The 19526-nt window shown below is 42.8% G+C and overlaps 1 protein-coding gene across 2 annotated transcripts in view; it reads left to right on the top strand.

Moving 5' to 3' along the window:
- The window catches only part of LOC138497642 (polyamine-modulated factor 1-binding protein 1-like), a 2990269-nt gene that overhangs the window by 2711061 nt on the left and 259682 nt on the right, over nt 1-19526 (top strand). For both annotated transcript variants that reach the window (XM_069621237.1, XM_069621238.1), the window contains one exon: nt 16128-16221. In XM_069621237.1, coding sequence (XP_069477338.1) covers nt 16128-16221 — 94 coding nt within the window. The remainder of the gene's footprint in view (nt 1-16127; nt 16222-19526) is intronic.

Here is a 19526-nt window from a genome sequence, read left to right on the forward strand (position 1 = left end):
AAAGAAGGCTCTCCGGAAGACAATACGTCGCTTGAGGAGAACACCTAATGCGGACAGCATTCTGAAAATACAAGCTGTCAAACACTTGTACTCTAATCTCACCAAATGATTTTACTCCAAAACGATGCAGAAGCAATCTTGACATCATACAAAACTCATAATCTCGGAGATCTTTGGAATTTACTGAACAATAACTCTCAACACCAGCATATACTGACTGCAAATGTTCCTTCAAAAAAATGGATACAGCACTTTTCGGCAATCTACAAAGCACGTCTGACGGGCCTCATTTGTCCTGATAACCACTAAACAAAGAAGTGGCTTATATCGTGGGACCAAGGTGAAATCATAGAGATGATCAATAACCTAAACAACACCTGCGTCCCGTGCCCTGAGAGGCTCTCCATTGCAATCATTAAGAAAACCCCCCAGATATGGGCAAATCTGATGGAACACATTTTTCTCCTAATAAACTAAATCAGGTCCCTCGTTCATGGCAAACTGCCACTATAATACCAATCTACAAACTGGGAGCCCGAGACGACCCAGCTGATTTTCCACCTATAGCCATTCTGGACCCCATTGGGAAACTGTGTCGCTTCTCCTCAAGACTAAATAAGTGGGTCACAAGAAACAATAGATTTGCCACAAGGCAAACTGGTTTTACGGCCAACGTAGGTACCAACGTGAACCTCCTATTATTAAATCTGATTAAGCATGAGGCCATCAGGAACAATACTATTGTATATGCTGCTTTTATTGATCTACATGTGGCTTTTGATGCTTTTTCCAGACAGAAACCATGGAGCAAACTATCAGCCTGGAACTGTCCGACTGAAATCATGGAGCCAATCAAACCTCTCTAGTCTAATACATCTATAACCATCAGGCTGTCCAAAGAGGGGGTAACTACATCTTCCATTTAAACCGCGAATGGCCTGAAACAAGGCTGTCTGCTTGTTGCTACACTTTACAACCTTTTCACCGCAGACTTTGAAGATCATCTTCAAATAACTTCTCTAAATCCTCCAAAAATGTATGATGCATACATCATACCTGTTCCGGGTATGATGTATGCAGACGACATTGGGCTACTTGATAAGACACCATCAGGCCTACAAACCAGCTAACAACTCCTGGGTAAATACATGGAACACAATTAATTGCACATCAATGCCAAAAAAACGAAAGTGATGACCCTCCTAAAATACCGATCTAAGAAGGCGAATTGCTTCAAATTCACACTAGACGGCAAAGAACTTGATGAAGTCCCCACCTTCAAGTACCTAGGAATACTTATCAATGAAACAAAGACAGAAAAACAATGGGCTACTAAGCCTGAGGAGAAAATGCCCTCCCTAGCAAGACAAGGCTATGTATTACACCGCAAATACAGCACTTTTTCATTTAAACCTATACTCTCTTATTGCAGGCAAAAAGTTATCCCAAGTATAACTTATGGTAGCGAATCCATGATCACTGCACAAAAAATCAACTGGCTAAAGCTTGAAGCCATTTTCTGGCGCAAAATTCTAAAGCTTCCTTCGAAACTTCCCTATGGCCAAAATAAGGCATGAAATAGCCACGCAATCATTAGCTTCCATTGTTTTATGGAAGCAACTAGTTATATTTCGCAAAACACTGTCCAACGAGAAAACCCCAGCCATGCAAATCCTACGAAACCACCCAAAAGCCATGAATAATTCTGTCCTACAAACCTAGAAATCAGAATTAAAACACCAATTGGCCAGCGAGGATATTTCCTTGGAAACGCTAATCCTTTGACCACAAAATGCAACAAAAAAAAATCATGTGCAACGATTGGATAAAGCCAGATAAGGAGAAAGCAGTGTACTGGATGAACCACCAATTTTTTGGCAACAAACGGGCCATTAACAATCTACCCAATTATCTGTCCATATTTCCCAACTGCAAAATACGAGACATCTACATGAAGATCCGTCTGAACCTTATACCGTCACGATTCAACCTGGCCATGTCTCGACAAATACCTCTCACAGAGCAATACTGTCACTTTTGCCATGACCTCGAAGCGCAGGAAACATTATACCATCTTATAATGGTATGTCCAGCTCTAGCCCAAAAGAGAGTCCTCTCCGGTGCACTTTTTGAAATCTCTTCGCAGCAGGTCGATGCCGAAACCAGATGGACTATGATAATGAATGGCCACGCAAACAAACTCATCTTTACAATTTCCCAATGCCTGTACAACATATTAGAATTTGACACTCTAATCTAGTTGCATAATTAAGCCACTGTTCTGATGTCTGTTTTTTTTCTTTTTCTTTCTTCCTTTCTTGCTCTCTTGTTTCTGTTTATCGCTATCCATTTGACAACAAGACTGCTCCAATGCGTGAATTAATGACAATATTGTAATCTCTATAAATGAAAAGTTTATATTCAAACTATATAATTTTAATTTAAAAAAACAATTTAAAAAAATAAATATTGGATCCCTAGAAAGCCTTTTGGACAATGCAGAGGGTTTTGAATTTAATCCTTGCATTCACTGGGAGCCAATGAAGGGGATTTCAGAGCTGGAGAGATACGATCCCAGGGCTTGAGGCCAAGGACAAGTCTTGCAGTCCTATTGGGGTAGACGGCGGAGAGTAGAGGCAGGTAGATTTAGAAGGACACACAAGTCCTCCCCCCCTCACAGGCATTTGCAAAGCAGACTCTAAAGCCCTTAATGGAGCGTACTCTACCATTCAAGCCTGCATGGTAGCAAACTGCCTTTGCCTTAATGGGGACAAGACTGAAATCTTATTGGTAGGGCCACCAGCGACACTAAAAAAAAGTCAACAAACAATACTCCTTTTTTGACATAGATAAATTACAGATCCCTGTCTCTCCAACAGTAAAGACCCTAGGGGTCTACCTAGACACCACTCTTTCAATATCACACCAAGTCAATGCCATAGATTCCTCTGCAGCCTACTCCACCAAATTACTCAGTGCGGCCAAACCATTTCTGTCTTTCGAGAGCTGCCTAACCATCGCCAGAGCCGTCATAGGCTCTACGCTAGATTACTGTAAAGTCTCTTCAATGGCACCGCAGCAAAACATCTAAGAAAAAACAAGATGTCATCCAAAATAATGCACTTCGAGCAGCTTTTAACATCCTGAGAGGGCAACATATGACAGCAGCCAGGAAGGAAGTCCACTGGCTACCCATTAGGGAAACGGACCCTATTCAAAACCCTAGCCATCACACCCAAATACCTGGCCAACAAAGCCCCGGTCTATCTATCACAGAATGCAGTCGGAGCCGATTCATCTAGACCTACAAGATCACCTTTTGCCCACCGTCTCCTAGTTCCCAAAGTAAGGCGAGCTAAAGAAGGAGGTGCTAGCTTCCCCTTCAGTGCTGCCCAGCAATGGAACTAAATGCCCCGCGCACTCAGAACCATGTGGCCATTACAGTCTGGCCATGCTTCCATCAATGCCATTCCAGGTAGGCAATCTAAATTGAAAGAAATAGGCACATGAAAGTCCTGAATTTGTAATGTTATAAGCTTACTCTTCTTGAATTTTCCATACAAGCCTTTTGTTCTGATTACTGTGGTAGGTCAGACAGTGGAGATGGACAACTATACATGGATCCAACTGATTCACTTTATTAAATTAAAGAACCACACTCTCTACTAACCCTACTGCTATGATGAAGGTTCCCTGTTTTTGAAAATAATAAAACGGTACCTGTCAGAATGTCTCACAAAAGTATGAGCTTGTCTTCCATCCAAACCTATCCTATAGCACTAAATGACCCTACCACTATTAAAGGAAAACAAAAATTGGCCTGGAGAATCATTCCTTCTTCCTCTTCTTAGGTTGTGCTGGTTGGTGCTTGACTTCCTCATACAGCATCTCTCTTGCTTTTGCCTGCTCGTAAAGTCCAAAAATGTCTCTGGGCTCCTCGTTGGAGCTTCCTGTAGAAGCCTAATTATACGGTTCTAAATTCCAATTCCTTTGATTTCCGGCACATGAGGGGACTCCTGACCCCTTCTAACAAAGTCGCATTCAAGATAAATAGTTCTTGTCTTAGTTCTGCAATCTGGTTTTGCAAGACCTGTAGCATAGGTCCACCTTCTCTCTCTTTTGTAATATCAGTAATCCATTGTGGGCTCCCTCTCACCCTCAAAGTTTTCTTCTCGCTGGTTGGTAGTCGGTAAACCCTTGAAAGTTATTATCTGTAGCTTCACTCCCTTGGAGTGTTATTTCCTCTGGTTGGTATTCGAAAATGACTCGCTGGTTATTTTTTGTGGCTTCATCTCCTTGGAGGGTTCTCTTTTCTTTTCAGTATTTGGTAACTAGTTGTGGTTTATTATCTTTAGCTTTGCTCCCTGGGACAGTCCTTCTCTCTTGTTGGTGTTCGGTAACCCCTCATGGGGGTTATGTTTAGCTTCACCTGCATGGAGTGTTTCTCTCTTTTGTCTGTATTTGGTAACCCATCGTGGGTTGTTATTCTTGCTTTCACCCCCTCAGAATGTTCTTCTCTTTTGTGGCTATTTGGTAACCCCTTGTGGGTTATTTTTGTTTTCACTCCCTTGGACTGTTCTTCTCTCTTGTGGATGTTTGGTGACCCCTTGTTGGGTATCATTTTTACCTTAACCCTCTTCGAGTGTGTGCCTTACTCTAGGTTTTGCTATAACCCTCTTCAGGATATTTACTTCGTTTTCACCCTCCGCCCCCAGGCTTTTTCTCTCCATTTTTGCTTTGTTACAGGCCTACCAGGCCTGTGGATAGCACATCCACTTTCTTAGTGTTCTGACCTTCCTCCGGATGTAGTCAGAGCTCCACTGCCCTCCTCCTCCTTCTTATGGGGGAACTGTGTACCAGTTTGCTGTGGTGGCCACGGTTTCCATCCCGGGACAACACTTCTCGATACTTCAGTTGCTTTCTGCTTCACTTGGGCACCTCGCTTCAGGCATGCCGGTCTGCCATCGGGGTGGTTTCTTAGTCTATGATCTTGCGGGCTTGGAACTCAGGGCTCCCACTGCACCTGTGATCAGCAGAGTGCTGCAGGCTTCCAAAACACTCTGCCCATCATGCATAGATTGTGATCCTGCCTCCAGGATACAGCTGTTCCGTGCTACCGCAGTGGCTACCACTATACACTGTTCCTCTCTTACTGGCGCTTTCCCAGTGATCTACCTGCTCTGCACTGGTTTTTCTCATCCAGTCAAGGGTCCTATGTGTTATATGCTTCTCCTTGTAGAGAGAAAGAGACTGTCAGGGGTCTTGTGGTTCAGGTCTCAGGAAGGGTCATCAGCACCACCAAGAAATTTAAAGAGCCCTTGTCACAATATTGTTATCAGTCCCCATGTAAGCAACAACCATTTGTGACACTGGTAATAAGGGAGGTGTTACAAACTGCTTCACTGTGAAGTTCTTCTCCCCCGAGGGGGAGTCACTGCCAGTGTTATCCCGCTTGCCCAATCCCCTATGGAATATTTTGCACAGCTGGCTCACCTCTCTAGTTCCAAAGGGGTTGGCTTCCTCTTGGGCACAAGGGGTGAATTCCCTAGATTTGTCACAGTACACAAAGCTGTCTCTATTCATCTCTGTTACTGACTTAATGGCTGATTTATGGTGAGGATCATTTTAGAGAAATCCGACCTCTGCGACCTTTGTCTTAAAAGCTGGGCTCTTGATAAAAGCACATCTTGGGTTTAACCAGAGTTCAACTAAGTTGACCATTTTTAAGTTAAATAAGTACAGAACACGTTTTCATATTGCATAATTCAGACTAGTAAAGAAGATTTAATACATGTAACTAGATCTCTATAATTGATAATGCACATTCTGGCTATTGGGGAGGAAGGATAGTTCAGGGGCAACACGTTTGTCTTGGAAGCAAGACAACGCAGCACAACACAGGTTTGAATCCCGATAAGACAAGGTCCTTTTGCATTAGGTAATTTCTCTTTGTAATCAACACAATTGTGGTTATGTTTGACATTAAAAGTTGCAGGATATTTTAATACAAAGTAATTTCAAAATGCACCTTGTTTAATTAAACATTTTTACAATTGGTTATTACAACCTTTTGGTTTGTATTGGAACAAGATGTCCTGTAATGTTATTATCCCTTGCATGCTTTATGACAAAAGACAACAAGGAACTCATCCAACGACCCAAATCCCCTGCATTCTACCCTAAAGGAAAGGAAGAGACCAGGGAAGGGAGGATAAGGAGGATTGAGGTTGTTGGTGATAAAGTTCACTCCAACTGTCCTTAAATAAAGATGTTTTGCCAGACGTCTGTGTGTTGATCCTGCTTGGGTTTGTCACGGAACATGCTGCGGCTACCGCCTGCCTCTTTTCTCCCTTGATTCCACCCTCTGTGCATCCCCATGCAGCCTTTCAACATCAGTGCCAGGTTTGATGCATGCGAGTGCCAGAGAAACGGTGACAAGAGCATACAAAGCCAAGGTTATAGAGCTTCTAACCAGCTGAGCTTAACAACCAAGTGGATGTATAGCACCGAAAGTCATGCAGGAGGTTCCTAATGTTGCAACATTCACAACCAGATTTACAGAGGCGCTGTTGTGGGGAGTGAGGGAGCTATAACCGGAGGTCTTTTGGTTGTAGCCCCGGATAGAAGCTTAGGGGCTACAACCAAAAAGCTAGTTAGCCCCGAGTCCTGACAGCTACGACATTTTCAAGACCTAGCAACACCACTGCAGATTTAGTTAATGCTGCACAAACCAAAAACAAGCTTCCAAGAAGAACACGTTCAATGGATTTAAAACTCAAAAGATTGGCAGATAACTTCCCCGTCAAAAAATAATACAGTATTGCCACCCCTTTTGTGCCAGAGATGCAGTTAAATTCACGTTCGCCACATTTCTTTAATCAAGCAGCTGTCCTCCTGGGCCTTTCTTCCAGCTTCATGTAGCACTGTGCAAAGGTGAAGTGCAATACAGAGAAAGCAGAATTATTCTGTGCAATAACGGATAATTGGCTCTAGTGTTTCGTGTTCTATTTTTGAGCTCGTTTTTTGTTACAAATCGTACTAAATTATGCTGTCATAATGTGCCTTGGAGCAAATATTAATGTTATGCAAATGTGAGGTGTCTGCCCTTAATATTCAGCGCACTCATATTTTACATTCTCCAGATGCTTAGGATCACTGCAGGAAATGGAGGTCATTCTTGGGCCTAAAGTGAACATCCTATTTTCCCATTTCTATAGTACATTGAATCTCAATGCAAACTGGGCAGCAAACAAGGAAAAGAGGAATTGGGCTCATTCAAGCATGAGCAACTCCATGTCATCAAATACAATTTGCGAAACGTGATTCGTAATTTGACGAGGCAGAATGTGTCAAAGCCCACTCGCCACAAACAATAACAGAAGGAAAGTAAAAGTCCTGGCCCGTCCACTTTATAGAACCAGGAGATTGGGTAAGCCGGATACCCAGTGTGCTTAACTTAATAGTCAGTCTAACGGCTAGCTGCAGACAGAGTACAAATGGGTTATACACTTTACACAAAAAGCATACAATGTTACAGACTTGCACTCTTTGCTTGCGCTTTGCCAAAAGTTAAATGTAGCAACAATTATCCGTTGTGAACTGAGTGGTTATACATTCACTTCTGTTTTGTTATTATTGATTCAGCCTGATGTTGCAGTGCATTCAGCCAGCCGACACGTGTTTCGACCTAACATCTTAATCAAGGCTGACATAATTGATCATAGTAACAACAGAAAATTGGTAACCATTGGTTTTGTCACAAAACAAGTTGATACAACAAAAATTCATAAAGACAAATTAAACACAAGAAAACATTTTTTTTTTTTTTTTTTAAATGAAAACTTTTTTGTTGTTGCATACCAGTGGCAAAATGGGTTTGCAGATAAGGAATACAAACGAGACACAGTGAGACAACAACTGATATACTGGTTGCTTATATAACACCTTTTTAAGCATTACGTACTCCTTCATATCTCGAGAAAAATACAGGGCGCCTGGCGAGGTCCTGATATGCCCAGGAGGGTTCATATGTTAATATCAAAAGTATTCATATTTCTACAGAGTGATTTGATAGCAATTAATCTAAAATACTTGCTGCATGGCAATTTGCCAAATTCGTACAAACGTGAAGCACCCTAGTGCTGGTAAATGCACAGGCATTAAGTTACTAGTGTATAACCCATGCTGAAATATAGAACTTTCCATACCAAAAGTGACTGTGTGGTGATGCGCCAGTAGGCTGATAATCTGTGTCTAGTAACCTCACCCTGAACTGAAGAGAGTTAGCACATCCTGCTTTCATGTGTAAGGCACACTATCTGCATCTTAAAAAAAAAAAAAGGGAAAGGAACAAGTAAGAAAGTGTGCACGAAAAGGAAACAATTTCGCAGCGGGAAGGGCGAGAGGAGCTGAAGGCTGGTCTGAGAAGGGCGAGAGGAGCTGAAGAGCGAGAGTAGCTTAAGGGTGGTCTGGAATGTCTCGCGAAAATGAAACAATTTCGCAGCAGGAAGGGCGAGAGGAGCTGAAGGCTGGTCTGAGAAGGGCGAGAGGAGCTGAAGAGCGAGAGTAGCTGAAGGCTGGTCTGGAGTGTCTCCTAGAGCAGTGCGCCCTGTTTGAAGACCAGGCATGGCAGGTCTACCCGGGATAGCTGGACCACCGATATTTATGCCGATACCAGGAGCTGCAAAAATACCATGGGCTCAGTGGCGTAAAGGATTTGCACACTATATAAAGGCTGCCGGCGGAATGTCATATTCTAGTGAGAAGAAGTTGGCACTGTTATTGCATTTTTTGGGGTATGAAGGCCAAAGAATTTATGAGACGCTTCCACAACCAACAGGAGATGGTGGTGAAGGTGATGCTAGGAATGAATTTGACGTTGCTTTGTTGAAGCTAGACAAGCATTTCAATCCCAAGACCAGCACAATATTGGAGCGATATAACTTTCGTATGAGGATGCATGCCCAGGGTGAGTAAGTTGTGGAATATGTAACAGCCCTGCGACATTTAGCATTGACTTGCAAGTTCCAAGGAACATTCGACGAACATATTCGTGATCAGTTTATGACGCACTGTAGATCCAATAAGATAGGCGAGGAATTGTGGTTGAAAGATGACCCCAATCTGGATGAAGTCTTAGATCTGGCAAAACGCGTAGAACATTCATTAGCATGTGTCGCGAAATTGTCAAAGGGTGAGAAAAATGATTCCAAGGAAAGCAAGAGTGAAGTTTTGAATGTGGGAGATAACAAAAGCAGAAGAAGAGGAAAGAGCAAGCCGTCAAATAAAATGGGGGAGGAGAAGAAGAACAAAGAAACAGTGCTGAGAACAGAGAAAAGAGAGGACCGACTATGTTTTCGATGTGCTAGTAGCACACATTTTGCTTCATCCATCGTATGTCCAGGCCGTAAAGCGACATGTGCAAAGTGCAAAAGGAGAGGTCATTTTGCGAACTGTTGTAAGAACTACCAGTTTGGACAGTCCAATCAAAGAAAAGTTCTTTATGTCAATGATGAAGAGGACGGCAGGTCGTCGATGAAGAAGTGATACTTCCAGTGCAGAATGTCATTGTCAATACAGTCAATGTTGTGATGGAGGGCGATGAAGATGATTGTGAGCGACCGTATGCGACTGTGAATGTGAATGGTCGTGAAGTTTCTATGATGGCGGATTCAGGCTCAAAGAACCTTAGTGTCCAGAAATGTGTTTGAGAAGGAGATGTGTGGAGCGGTAGATCGTTTGACCCATCCGGATATCAATCCCGGGGGGTACAATCAGGACAGAATTGAGTTGCTGGGTTATGAGTGGAGTGAATTCGAGTTCAAGGGCAGGAGGTGTAAAGGCAAAGTATATGTCACTAGGAAGGGGCAATCTTTGCTGGGATGGAGAGAACAGAAAAGCCTGGGTATTCGTTTGGACCCCAATCATCCCAAACAAGTGCTCCAAGTGTTGTTGCCATGCGAGGAGTCAAGCAAGTATGTGGCAAAGCATAAGGGAGTGTTTGAGGAACGTTTGGGGAAGGTGAAGGGGTTTCAGCACCAGATTGTACTAAAAAGGGGTAGCTTTCTAGTTGTTGCTAAACTTAGGCCAGTACCTCTCTCTTTAAGGGAAGGAGTAAGGAATGAGCTAAAGAAGTTGTCACAAATGGGTGTAATTGAGAGAGCGGGAGGTGTTGAATGGGTGTCACTGATTGTTGTGGTAAAGAAAAGTTCAGGTGATTTGAGGTTGTGCATTGACATGCGCAAGCTCAACAAGTGTGTCATGGTTGACAGCCACCCTTTGCCTAACATGGGTGAGATGTTAACCATGGTAGGAAAGGGGAAAATATTCTCAAAGCTGGATATGGCATGTGCATATCATCAGGTCGAGTTGACGGAAGAATGTAGGAAGGTCACAGCTTTCATAACTCATGAGGGCGTGTTCCAATTCAGAAGAATGCTGTTCGGTTTGGCGTCAGCTTCGTCGGTGTTCCAAAAGATTATGGATCGGTTACTTGGATGTATAAAAGGAGTGTTTTGTTTCCAAGACGGTGTGTTAATATGTGGTGAGACATTGGAGGAGCATGACAGAAGTCTGAATGCTGTGTTGAAGATTTTTGAAGAGAGAGGCATCACTTTGAGGGAAGAGAAGTGCCAATTTGCGGTATCCAAGGTAGATTACTTGGGTCACGAGGTATCATCTGAAGGGGTGAAGCCCAAGGAAAGCATTATCAACTCCATAAAAGAAATTGAGAGGCCAACGACCAAAAGTGAACTTCGTTCATTTTTAGGCGTGACAGAGTTTTATCAAAAGTTTGTAGAGAATTATGCTGCTAAGGTCATGGAGATGAGAAAGATATTGAGGAAAGGTGCAGATTTTGCATTGGGGCGTGAGTGTGATGTTGAGTTTGCCAGGATCAAGGAGGAAATAGATATGGCAAAACCTTTGGGATGTTTTGATACCAGGAAGTTAACTATTATTACGGTGGATGCTAGTGAGGGCGGCCTAGGTGCTTTTTTAGCTCAGAAACAAGATGATGGATCGGAAGTAATAATAGCTCATGCATCACGTGGTTTGAAAGGTGCGGAAGTGCGTTATTCAGTTCTTGAAAAAGAAGCTCTCGCATGTTATTGGGCGGTAGAGAAGTTTAAGAATTTTGTCTGGGGTGTGGAATTTGTGATCCGTACAGATCACAAACCTTTGAAAGTTATTTTTGAAACGAAAGGTCTGGACAAAATATCACGCAGAGTGGCTGGATGGGTTACCAGGATGCAAAGCCACAAATTTGTAATGGAAGTGATTCCTGGGAAAGAAAACACATTAGCGGATAATTTGTCGAGAGTAAAGGTTCATTCCCAGGACAGGATAGAGGATGATAACATGGAGATGGTGTTTGTGAGTACAGAAGGTATTGTCTCCAAGCAAGAGTGGTTGGATGAGATAAGGAAGGATAGGGTATTGAGAAAGGTGATCTTGTATGTTGTCTCCGCAGTTTGGCCAAGCAAATCAGCGTTACTAGAGGAAGAAAAACCATATTGGGAGGTAAAAGATGAGTTGTCAGTTGCTGATGAGATATTGTTTAGATGGGAAAGAGCAGTGGCTCCCGCCGGGATTCGAGGAAGGATTATTGATCTGGCGCACAGTGGTCATATAGGTATTGCAAAAACAAGGGGAGTATTGAGAACTGATTACTGGTGGCCAGGCTTTGACAAGGAAGTTGAAGTTCGTTTGGGCGAGTGTCAATTTTGTCTTAGAGGTGGTAAGGGAGTTGAAGATAAGAAGCAACCCCTGGTTGATGTTGGAGTTCCTTCAGGAATTTGGAGAGATATAGCCATGGATATACTAGGACCTGTCGATTTGGGATATGGTCGGGGAAAATTTGTTGTTGTGGTTGCTGATCTATTTTCCAGGTGGGTGGATTTTAGAATTGTAAGAGAGATAACGGGAGAAAGTAGGTCAAAGTACTGCACACTATGACTCACACATTATAATGTGTTACATTATAATTGGCCTCCATAGACCAATACCTAATGTGAATTGATTAATATCGGACTCACCCTGATTGCCAAATGAGGCGCTCTATAATATAAAATGGAAAGATCAATTGTAATATATTGCGCCTTAACAGGGCCCTCCCCAGACTGGAGCTGAGCATAGGCCATAGGAGACTGAAATAACTTACCCTGTACTGTTGTGTATGGTGGTCTATGTCGATCGTAATGATAACTCTACTCTTTTTCAATTGCTGTGTAAGTTAATGATTGACATTATATAGTTGGTGATCATTGACCCCATATTGTCCATATGAATAAGATGCCCCTATCTTACCTCGATCTACTGTAAACTGGGTTCCTTTATAGATGCCCGATTGGCCAAGAAAATATTTATGCTATTGCTTAGTTAGTATCTGTAATAAATTGAAAAATCCCCTCAGTACAAGAAATATGTGCGCAATATACTTTCTAAATAGTGTGCTTGGCTATGTGTCAAGATGACACAATCCAATCAAATAATATGCTCCATTCCACTCACCTATTAAACAAATGTCCTGTTCAGAATCATCTTGAAAGTCACCCGCGTCTTTCAACATGACGCGGCGCTGGTATGATTTATGCTGCATTATGGGCGCTTCATAAGTACACCAATAATCAGTGAGATTATTTATCTATACAACCTTATTATGAGAACTATTATGAGTCTGCATGGAAACGTGACACTTGCTTTAGTTATGGATTAAATGGCGCACACACATTTTACAACAAAAAGAAACCGAAAAGGAACTGTAATCAATAGCAAACTGGATGGTATTACAGAAAGATATGCATTTCATGTTCTGAATTAAGGCCTTCAATGGTACTACGTGTTAAACAAATAAGTTTGGATTCTAAACGTCTCAGAAGGAGTGTCCGGTCACCCCCACGTTTACCGCATTTGGCTTGAATAAGCACTATAAATCTGAGTCCTCTCTTATCATGTAACTGGTGCTGTTGTTGCCAATTTTTGTGCCAGTGGAAGTCTGAGGTCGTGACTATTGAGACTGTGTAGATGTTCTCTAATGGGGTCTAATAGTGCTACTGATTTATAATGTGTTACATACACAAATGATAACATAGACCACATGTGTGGTTTTACAATTAATGAAATCATTGATCTGAATTACAGTACCTTCCTTGTAAATAAATCTAGCTCATATTGACACATACTGCATGTGCCACACTTGTGGAACCCCTTCAATGTCTTAACCCAATTAACCCAATTACTACCTCCAGTTGTGTTTATTTTGGTATTATCTAGAAATGAGGGACACAGTAGATTTCTAATTGGTGGTGCCCGAGTAACGACAAATTTGGGCTTGTCCACCAAGTAAGGTTTCAGGTCGGCATCCATACCTAAAATGTGCCAGTGTGTCTGCACAATTTTGTATAAAGTGTGTGCATCTTTAGAGTATTGTGTTATAATATCCACACTCTGTTTGATGTCTTGGTCAGTTTGCCAATTATGGTGTAACATAACTTTTCTGTTCAGAGTTAATATTTTGTTGTACGATTCTGTGACATTGGTACGTCAATACCCCCTACCCCCAAATCTTTGTTATTAGATCGTATTCTTTTTTAAAATATATTCCCTCAATACAGTTCCTGCATGCTCTGTGAAATTCGTCCCCTAGTATATTGGTAATGGTAGTGCGTCTGTGGTAGCTGCTGATATGAAGAGTAGAGTTGACTTCTGTGGGCTTGCAGATTGTTGTGGTCTCTATTTTGCCATTTTTTATGTAGATGTGAAGATCTAGAAAATCTACATTGGAAGAATCACAATGCCAGTGAGAGTGATACCAAAATCATTTATATTCAGAAAACTTGTGTATTCTTTGAAAGAATCCGCTGATCCTTTCCATATGATAAGAATATCAATGTAAGGTTTCCACATAATTACGTTATGTTCAAAAGTACTTTTTGCCAATGCATGTGTATCCTCATACTGGGCCATAAAAAGGTTAGCCAGTGATGGGACATATTTGGCACCCATTCCCACTCCACTCGTCTGTAAATAATATACATCATTAAAGAGAAAAACATTGTTGTTGAGCGTAATTCTAAAAAATGCTTTCAGCAGCTCCACATGTCGGGAATATGATGCAGAAAATACTCTATACTTGTAGACAATTGCCTTAATAGCCACTTTATAGATGGTTAACATTCTATAACTTTAACGTTGGCAACATTGGCATCTATATCACAGGCATTTTTAGGTTTTTCATTGACAATGTTTATTAATACTTTCTTTTTGTCTTTTGCTTTCCTTTCCCCTGTTCCCCACTTCTTTGTATTTTTATGATCACGTTGTGTTCTTACTGTATGGCTATTGTGACATTTTGATTTTCTCTCATTTTACACATGCATTATCATCATAACTCATCAGCCTTGAAAAAGACCTCGATAGGTCGAAGCACGTGTCAGCTGACACTTAATGTGTTAATACGAAACACAACAGTAAACCATGTTCTGTTAATTGGGATATCCAGTTCAACGACTGCTTCATGCAGATGATTTGGTCCTTTTGAACATAAAAACCCATAGGTCTTCAAAGGCAGCTGGCCAAGCTCCAAGAACACACAGAGAATAATCTAAAAAAATAAATGTTGCAAAACCTAATATTTTGATATTGAGGGTTGAGGGGGGACTAAGGAAGGTAAACTTTACTAACTGGAAGTTTGATGAATCTTACTTGTCTATGGTAGAAGTGTATCGTTACCTAGGATTGCACATAAACAACAAACCCAAAGATGCTCCTAGTGAAAAGGTTTTGAGATTAAAAGTTGAGGCACCAGCTCCCCAAGCCGTAGCCTTGAATTAAAGATGTGTCTGTTTTACTATCTTACTGATAGTGCACTTTTATAAAAATTTAATTACCGATTTTGACATACGGGGCAGAGGTTTCCCTCATTACCTCCAGACCATTTTGGAAGCTTCTAGAAGGAAAATTCCAGAAATGAGTTCTGGCACTGCCAGTTTGTGTCCCGATACAAGTCATTAGACTTGAATTGGGCCTGCTGTCACTAGATGCTTTGGTGGACTGGAAGACACTCTTGCTATTCATGTTTGCAGTGTTGGGGGAAGGACTTATGGCCAAATCTGAACACACATTAGTGGTGTGGGGAGTAAGTGCTTGGCCATAATGAAAAAGGCAGACTTGAGCATGGCCACGCTTTTTAAAAACCATGTGACAGTGAAATAAAAAATATGGGCTGCTGTCAGGATAAATACTCAGCTGGAGTGTGCCATGTATAGAAAGCATTTGGGGACATCCATAGAGTGCCTAAGACTTTTAATCACTTACCAAATTACCTCATTACATTTTCAAACTCTGAAATAGGGAACATCTTTTTGTCTGAACTTACTGCCTACAAAAGAGGTTCTAGTTCGTAGGAAGTAGATATGCGTAGGGGAATGGCTGTTGTAGATTTGGTTGTCTTGATGGGAAACATGAGGCCATAAAGCACCTGTTAGTGGACTTTCCTAAATTAGCCTACATAAGAGAGAGCCACCTAGGTAAATTTCTAAAGGAGAACAGAGTGATTTTATTGGAGGAATAGAGACTTATCTTAAAATGGCGCCCCGGCTACCCAGTCACTTTGGCACTGTCAGTTGTGAGTATTATTCATTAAATGATTTATGATTAACTTTAGCTATTTAAACATGTATTTATTTCTTCTATATTTTAACAGTGCAGAACCACAAACTGTATAGCGAGATGAAAGATGATCTATGTTTTGCAATGGTCACTCTGCTAATATCGTAATGTTTGTGCTTTTAAATATAAAATGCAAATGATGAATTGCGTTTGTATTATACGCTATGTGTTGTATGTAGCAAAGGTTTGTAAATTCAAGCCAATGCTTAATACATAAAACAAAAATCATATAGTTGTTAATATTCAGGCTTACTGTGGTCACCGTCTATGAAGTGTTCTGGGAGTGCATGATGGAGAGGAAGTTTACCTTCCTTGGGCAGCAAACAAGTTGTTGTAAATTTAGAGGACAGTGTGGTTTTATGAACAATCATTCAAGAGAGTTTTGTATTATTATGTAGAGTTTAATCATAAGAAATTATAATAACTATCATTTGTATTTGTATTTTTTTGCTTGTTAGCCATATGCAGGAAATTAAAGATGCCCTAACCAAAGAGATAAAGAAATTGAACGCTGAATATGAAGAAACGAAAATTGAAAATGAACAATTAAAGGTACTTGGGAACCACCCCCAAATCGTACAAATAACAATTAATGTGCTTCTGGTTAGAGAGTTTCTGTAGCACACAGTGCCACCATGACATGCTGGTTTTTAATTGAACTTAGCTTCTCTGCTGGGTATTTTATTTATTTATTATTTGCTTGTTAGGTGCTTATACAGTAAGAATATACTTTTCCAAAGCGCCCACAGGGCAGGGAGAGGGGTAAGGGGGGGGAAGTGTGGGAAATACAGCATTACAATACAATATTTAAGAGTAGAGTGGGGAAGAGGCAGGGGGACAAACCTACTATGCTGTGTGAGTATTCAGAACGTGCATGTGCAGAAAGGAAGAGGGGAAAGGGGTAAGTGCTGGGAAGTCCGAGCCCGTGGGTGAGCCATGGACGAAGTGCTAGGAATGTAGATTGTTACACGGCCTGGGCCGTGTACGGGAGGTGTATGTGCGACTCTCCAGAACGGAGGGTGTGCAGATGCAAAGTGCTGTGGAAAGACAAGGGCTGGAAAGAATTGGTGTGGGAGGTCAAGGCCCAGAAGATGCATAAGGGGCGAGGACACCGATTCAGCAACTGTGGGATTAGTAGAGGAGAGAAGGAGGGAAGGAGGAGGAAAGGGGGAAAGTCTTAAGGAGCTTCCGGAATTTGACAAGATCCTGTGCAAGGTTGCAGGGGCTAGGGGAGGCTATTCCAAAGGAGGTAGCCAGCAGAGGAAAGTGAGCGACCCCACTGCCCTCTGTTTAGCAAAACGCTTTACACAGAGAGTTGGTGCCAGAGGTGCAAAGTGGTCTAGAGGTAGAACATTTAGTGAGATAAAGTTGAAGATAGAGTGGTCCCTGGGCCCAGACAGCCTTGTGGATGATGCAGAGGGTTTTGAATTTAATCCGTGCAGCAACTGGGAACCAGTGAAGACTTTTTAGTGCTGGAGAGATGCGGTCCCTGGGCTTAAGGCCACAGATAAGTCTTTCTGCCCTATTCTAGGTAAGCTGGGGGGGTCGCAGAGAAGGAAGATTCAGAAGGAGGTTGTTTCAGTAGTCAACTCTAGAGAGAACAAGGGCTTGAGTCACATTGTGCATCTGAGGGATAGTGAGAAAAGGTAGAATTCCTTTGAGAAGGAAGAGATGATAGTTGGACTTCTTGGCAATGTCCTGGGTGTGAGGGGGGAAGGAAAGAGAGGAGTCGAAAATGACTCCAAGGTTTCTGGATTCAGTTGAAGGCGCAGGGGGAGAGTGCAAGGAGGAAGGCCAGAGAGAAGGGAAGGAGGGAGCAGGGTTTCCCAATGGGAAAGATCTCTGTTTTACAGGCATAGAGGCAGAGATCATTGAAGGTGCACCAGGACTGGATGGCTGAAAGACAGCCATGGATGATGGAAGGTGCAAGAGGAGGGTCAGCAGGGAGTCTGAGGAAGAGCTGTGTGTCATCTGCGTAACACTGGAAGTTGGAGGAGAAAGTGGAGATGAGGCGTGCAAGGAGAGCAAAGTCAATGTTAATGGCACGACCCTCACCCAAAACCCCCTCTGGCAAACCCATTGGCCAGGTGGAGTCAGGACTGGGGCCTCTAGAGCCTGGCATCCTCTTCAAAAGCCCTCATGGGGCCAGTCCTTGCGCCTATGGCGCCAGGCTCATACACCATGAAAAACAATGCGCTTGGGAACTACTTTATTGTATTGTCAGCCAACATGGAGGCATCCACATAGCTTGGTTCCTAAGAACCAAGCTATGCGGTGTAGTGTTTTGGGTGTGTTAGCCTAGGGACTACTTTACCTGGACTATTTTGTTGGGGCTATTTAAACCACACCCGAGCAAGACAACACGCTTCGCGTTACTTTGCAGCTTGCAACGTGACGCTCACCGTGTCCAGCTATTCCCTCGAACCTCGGAGAAGCAGAACCTGCAAGGAGACAAAAGGAACATCATTAGCAGCAGCATCTTACCTGCAGTCTTCATCTTTAAACACTCGCAGCTACTGAATCTGCATGCTTCCCGGACAGAACGACCTGAAAGAGGAAGATAGAGGCAACATTAAAGAAAGCAGTAGAGACATTTACAAATTACAAACTGCTCAAAAGGTTTGCCTGGCTGGTCGCCTCTCGGCTGGCACCACTCCGAACATTCCACTCGCGCTGAAGAACACCGCGACCTACAAGGAAGGAAAACACAGGTTAGCAAAGGCAAGACTTCGCAGCACTGTGCATAGCACTTACTTACCGCATCATAGTGCTCTTAATGCGCCATCATTTACCAGTGGGGCTCAACCAAGCCAGATCGCCGCGCTGAAGCTCCGCATACCTAAGGGAGAAAAAAGACACATTTTAAACAAAGAAAGGCATGCAGGATAGCAACAAAACTAAAGAACATCAATAAGACCTACCTGAACAATATCAAACGAGCCGGCGTCAGTGAAGTAACTGGACCGCACTCGCCCATGAAAGACAACGCGCCCCTGCAAAGAAGGCACGATGGAGAGCACGCCTAATTCTACCACAAGGTGACGAGAGGGCACCAGAGGGACTGAAATCATACAGGGGTGGAGGGAGGATACTTACCCCAGTCGGTCAGTCTTGAACACACTCCTCCTGCATTTTCAGGCAGAACCTTCCCCGCAGACCACATCAGGGCAAAGCTGAGACGCATACCAGCGAGTAACCTGGCTGTGTGGCGTCCCTGTGGATACCAGGTGAACGTACCAGTTAAAGGGCCAGGGGGAGAGTATAGAGCCCTGAGGGACACCACAGGTGGAGATGGAAGTAAGGGAGGAAAAGGAGCCCAAGTTGATATGGGAAGAGTGGTTAGTGAGGAAAGAGGACCGCCAATCCAGTGCCCATTCCGAGATACCAAGTGTATCATGGAGCATTTGTATGAGGATGGAATGGTTAACTGTGTCAAAAGCAGAGGAGAAATCGAGAAGGATAAGGACAGCTGGGGAGTTGGAGTCCAGAGTTGCAAGCAGTTCTTCACAGGTGTTCAGAAGAGCAAGTTCCGTGCCTCTGGATGCTCGGAATCCAGATTGATGTCACAGTTCAGTGTGAGAGCTAAGTTGGGGCAAGGCCAGCTTCTCAAGTAGCTTCCCCAGGAAGTGGGTGATGGAGATAGGGCGATAGCTGGCCGTGAGTTAGGGTCAGATGAAGGTTTTCTCATGAGTTGGCGCCCAAGGGAGTGCTTGAGGGGGTGGGGGTGATCCAGTGATAAAGGGGTGATTGCAAAAATCAGTGAGAGCAGGGGCAAGAGAGACAATGTTATCCTTGATTGTCCTAGATGAGCAAGGGGAGACCTGTTTAGAAGAGACCTTGATGATGAAGTGGACAAC

The sequence above is a fragment of the Ambystoma mexicanum genome, chromosome 5q (genome assembly GCF_040938575.1).
Source record: "Ambystoma mexicanum isolate Mex_15411 chromosome 5q, UKY_AmexF1_1, whole genome shotgun sequence".
NCBI classification, from domain to species: Eukaryota; Metazoa; Chordata; class Amphibia; order Caudata; family Ambystomatidae; genus Ambystoma; species Ambystoma mexicanum.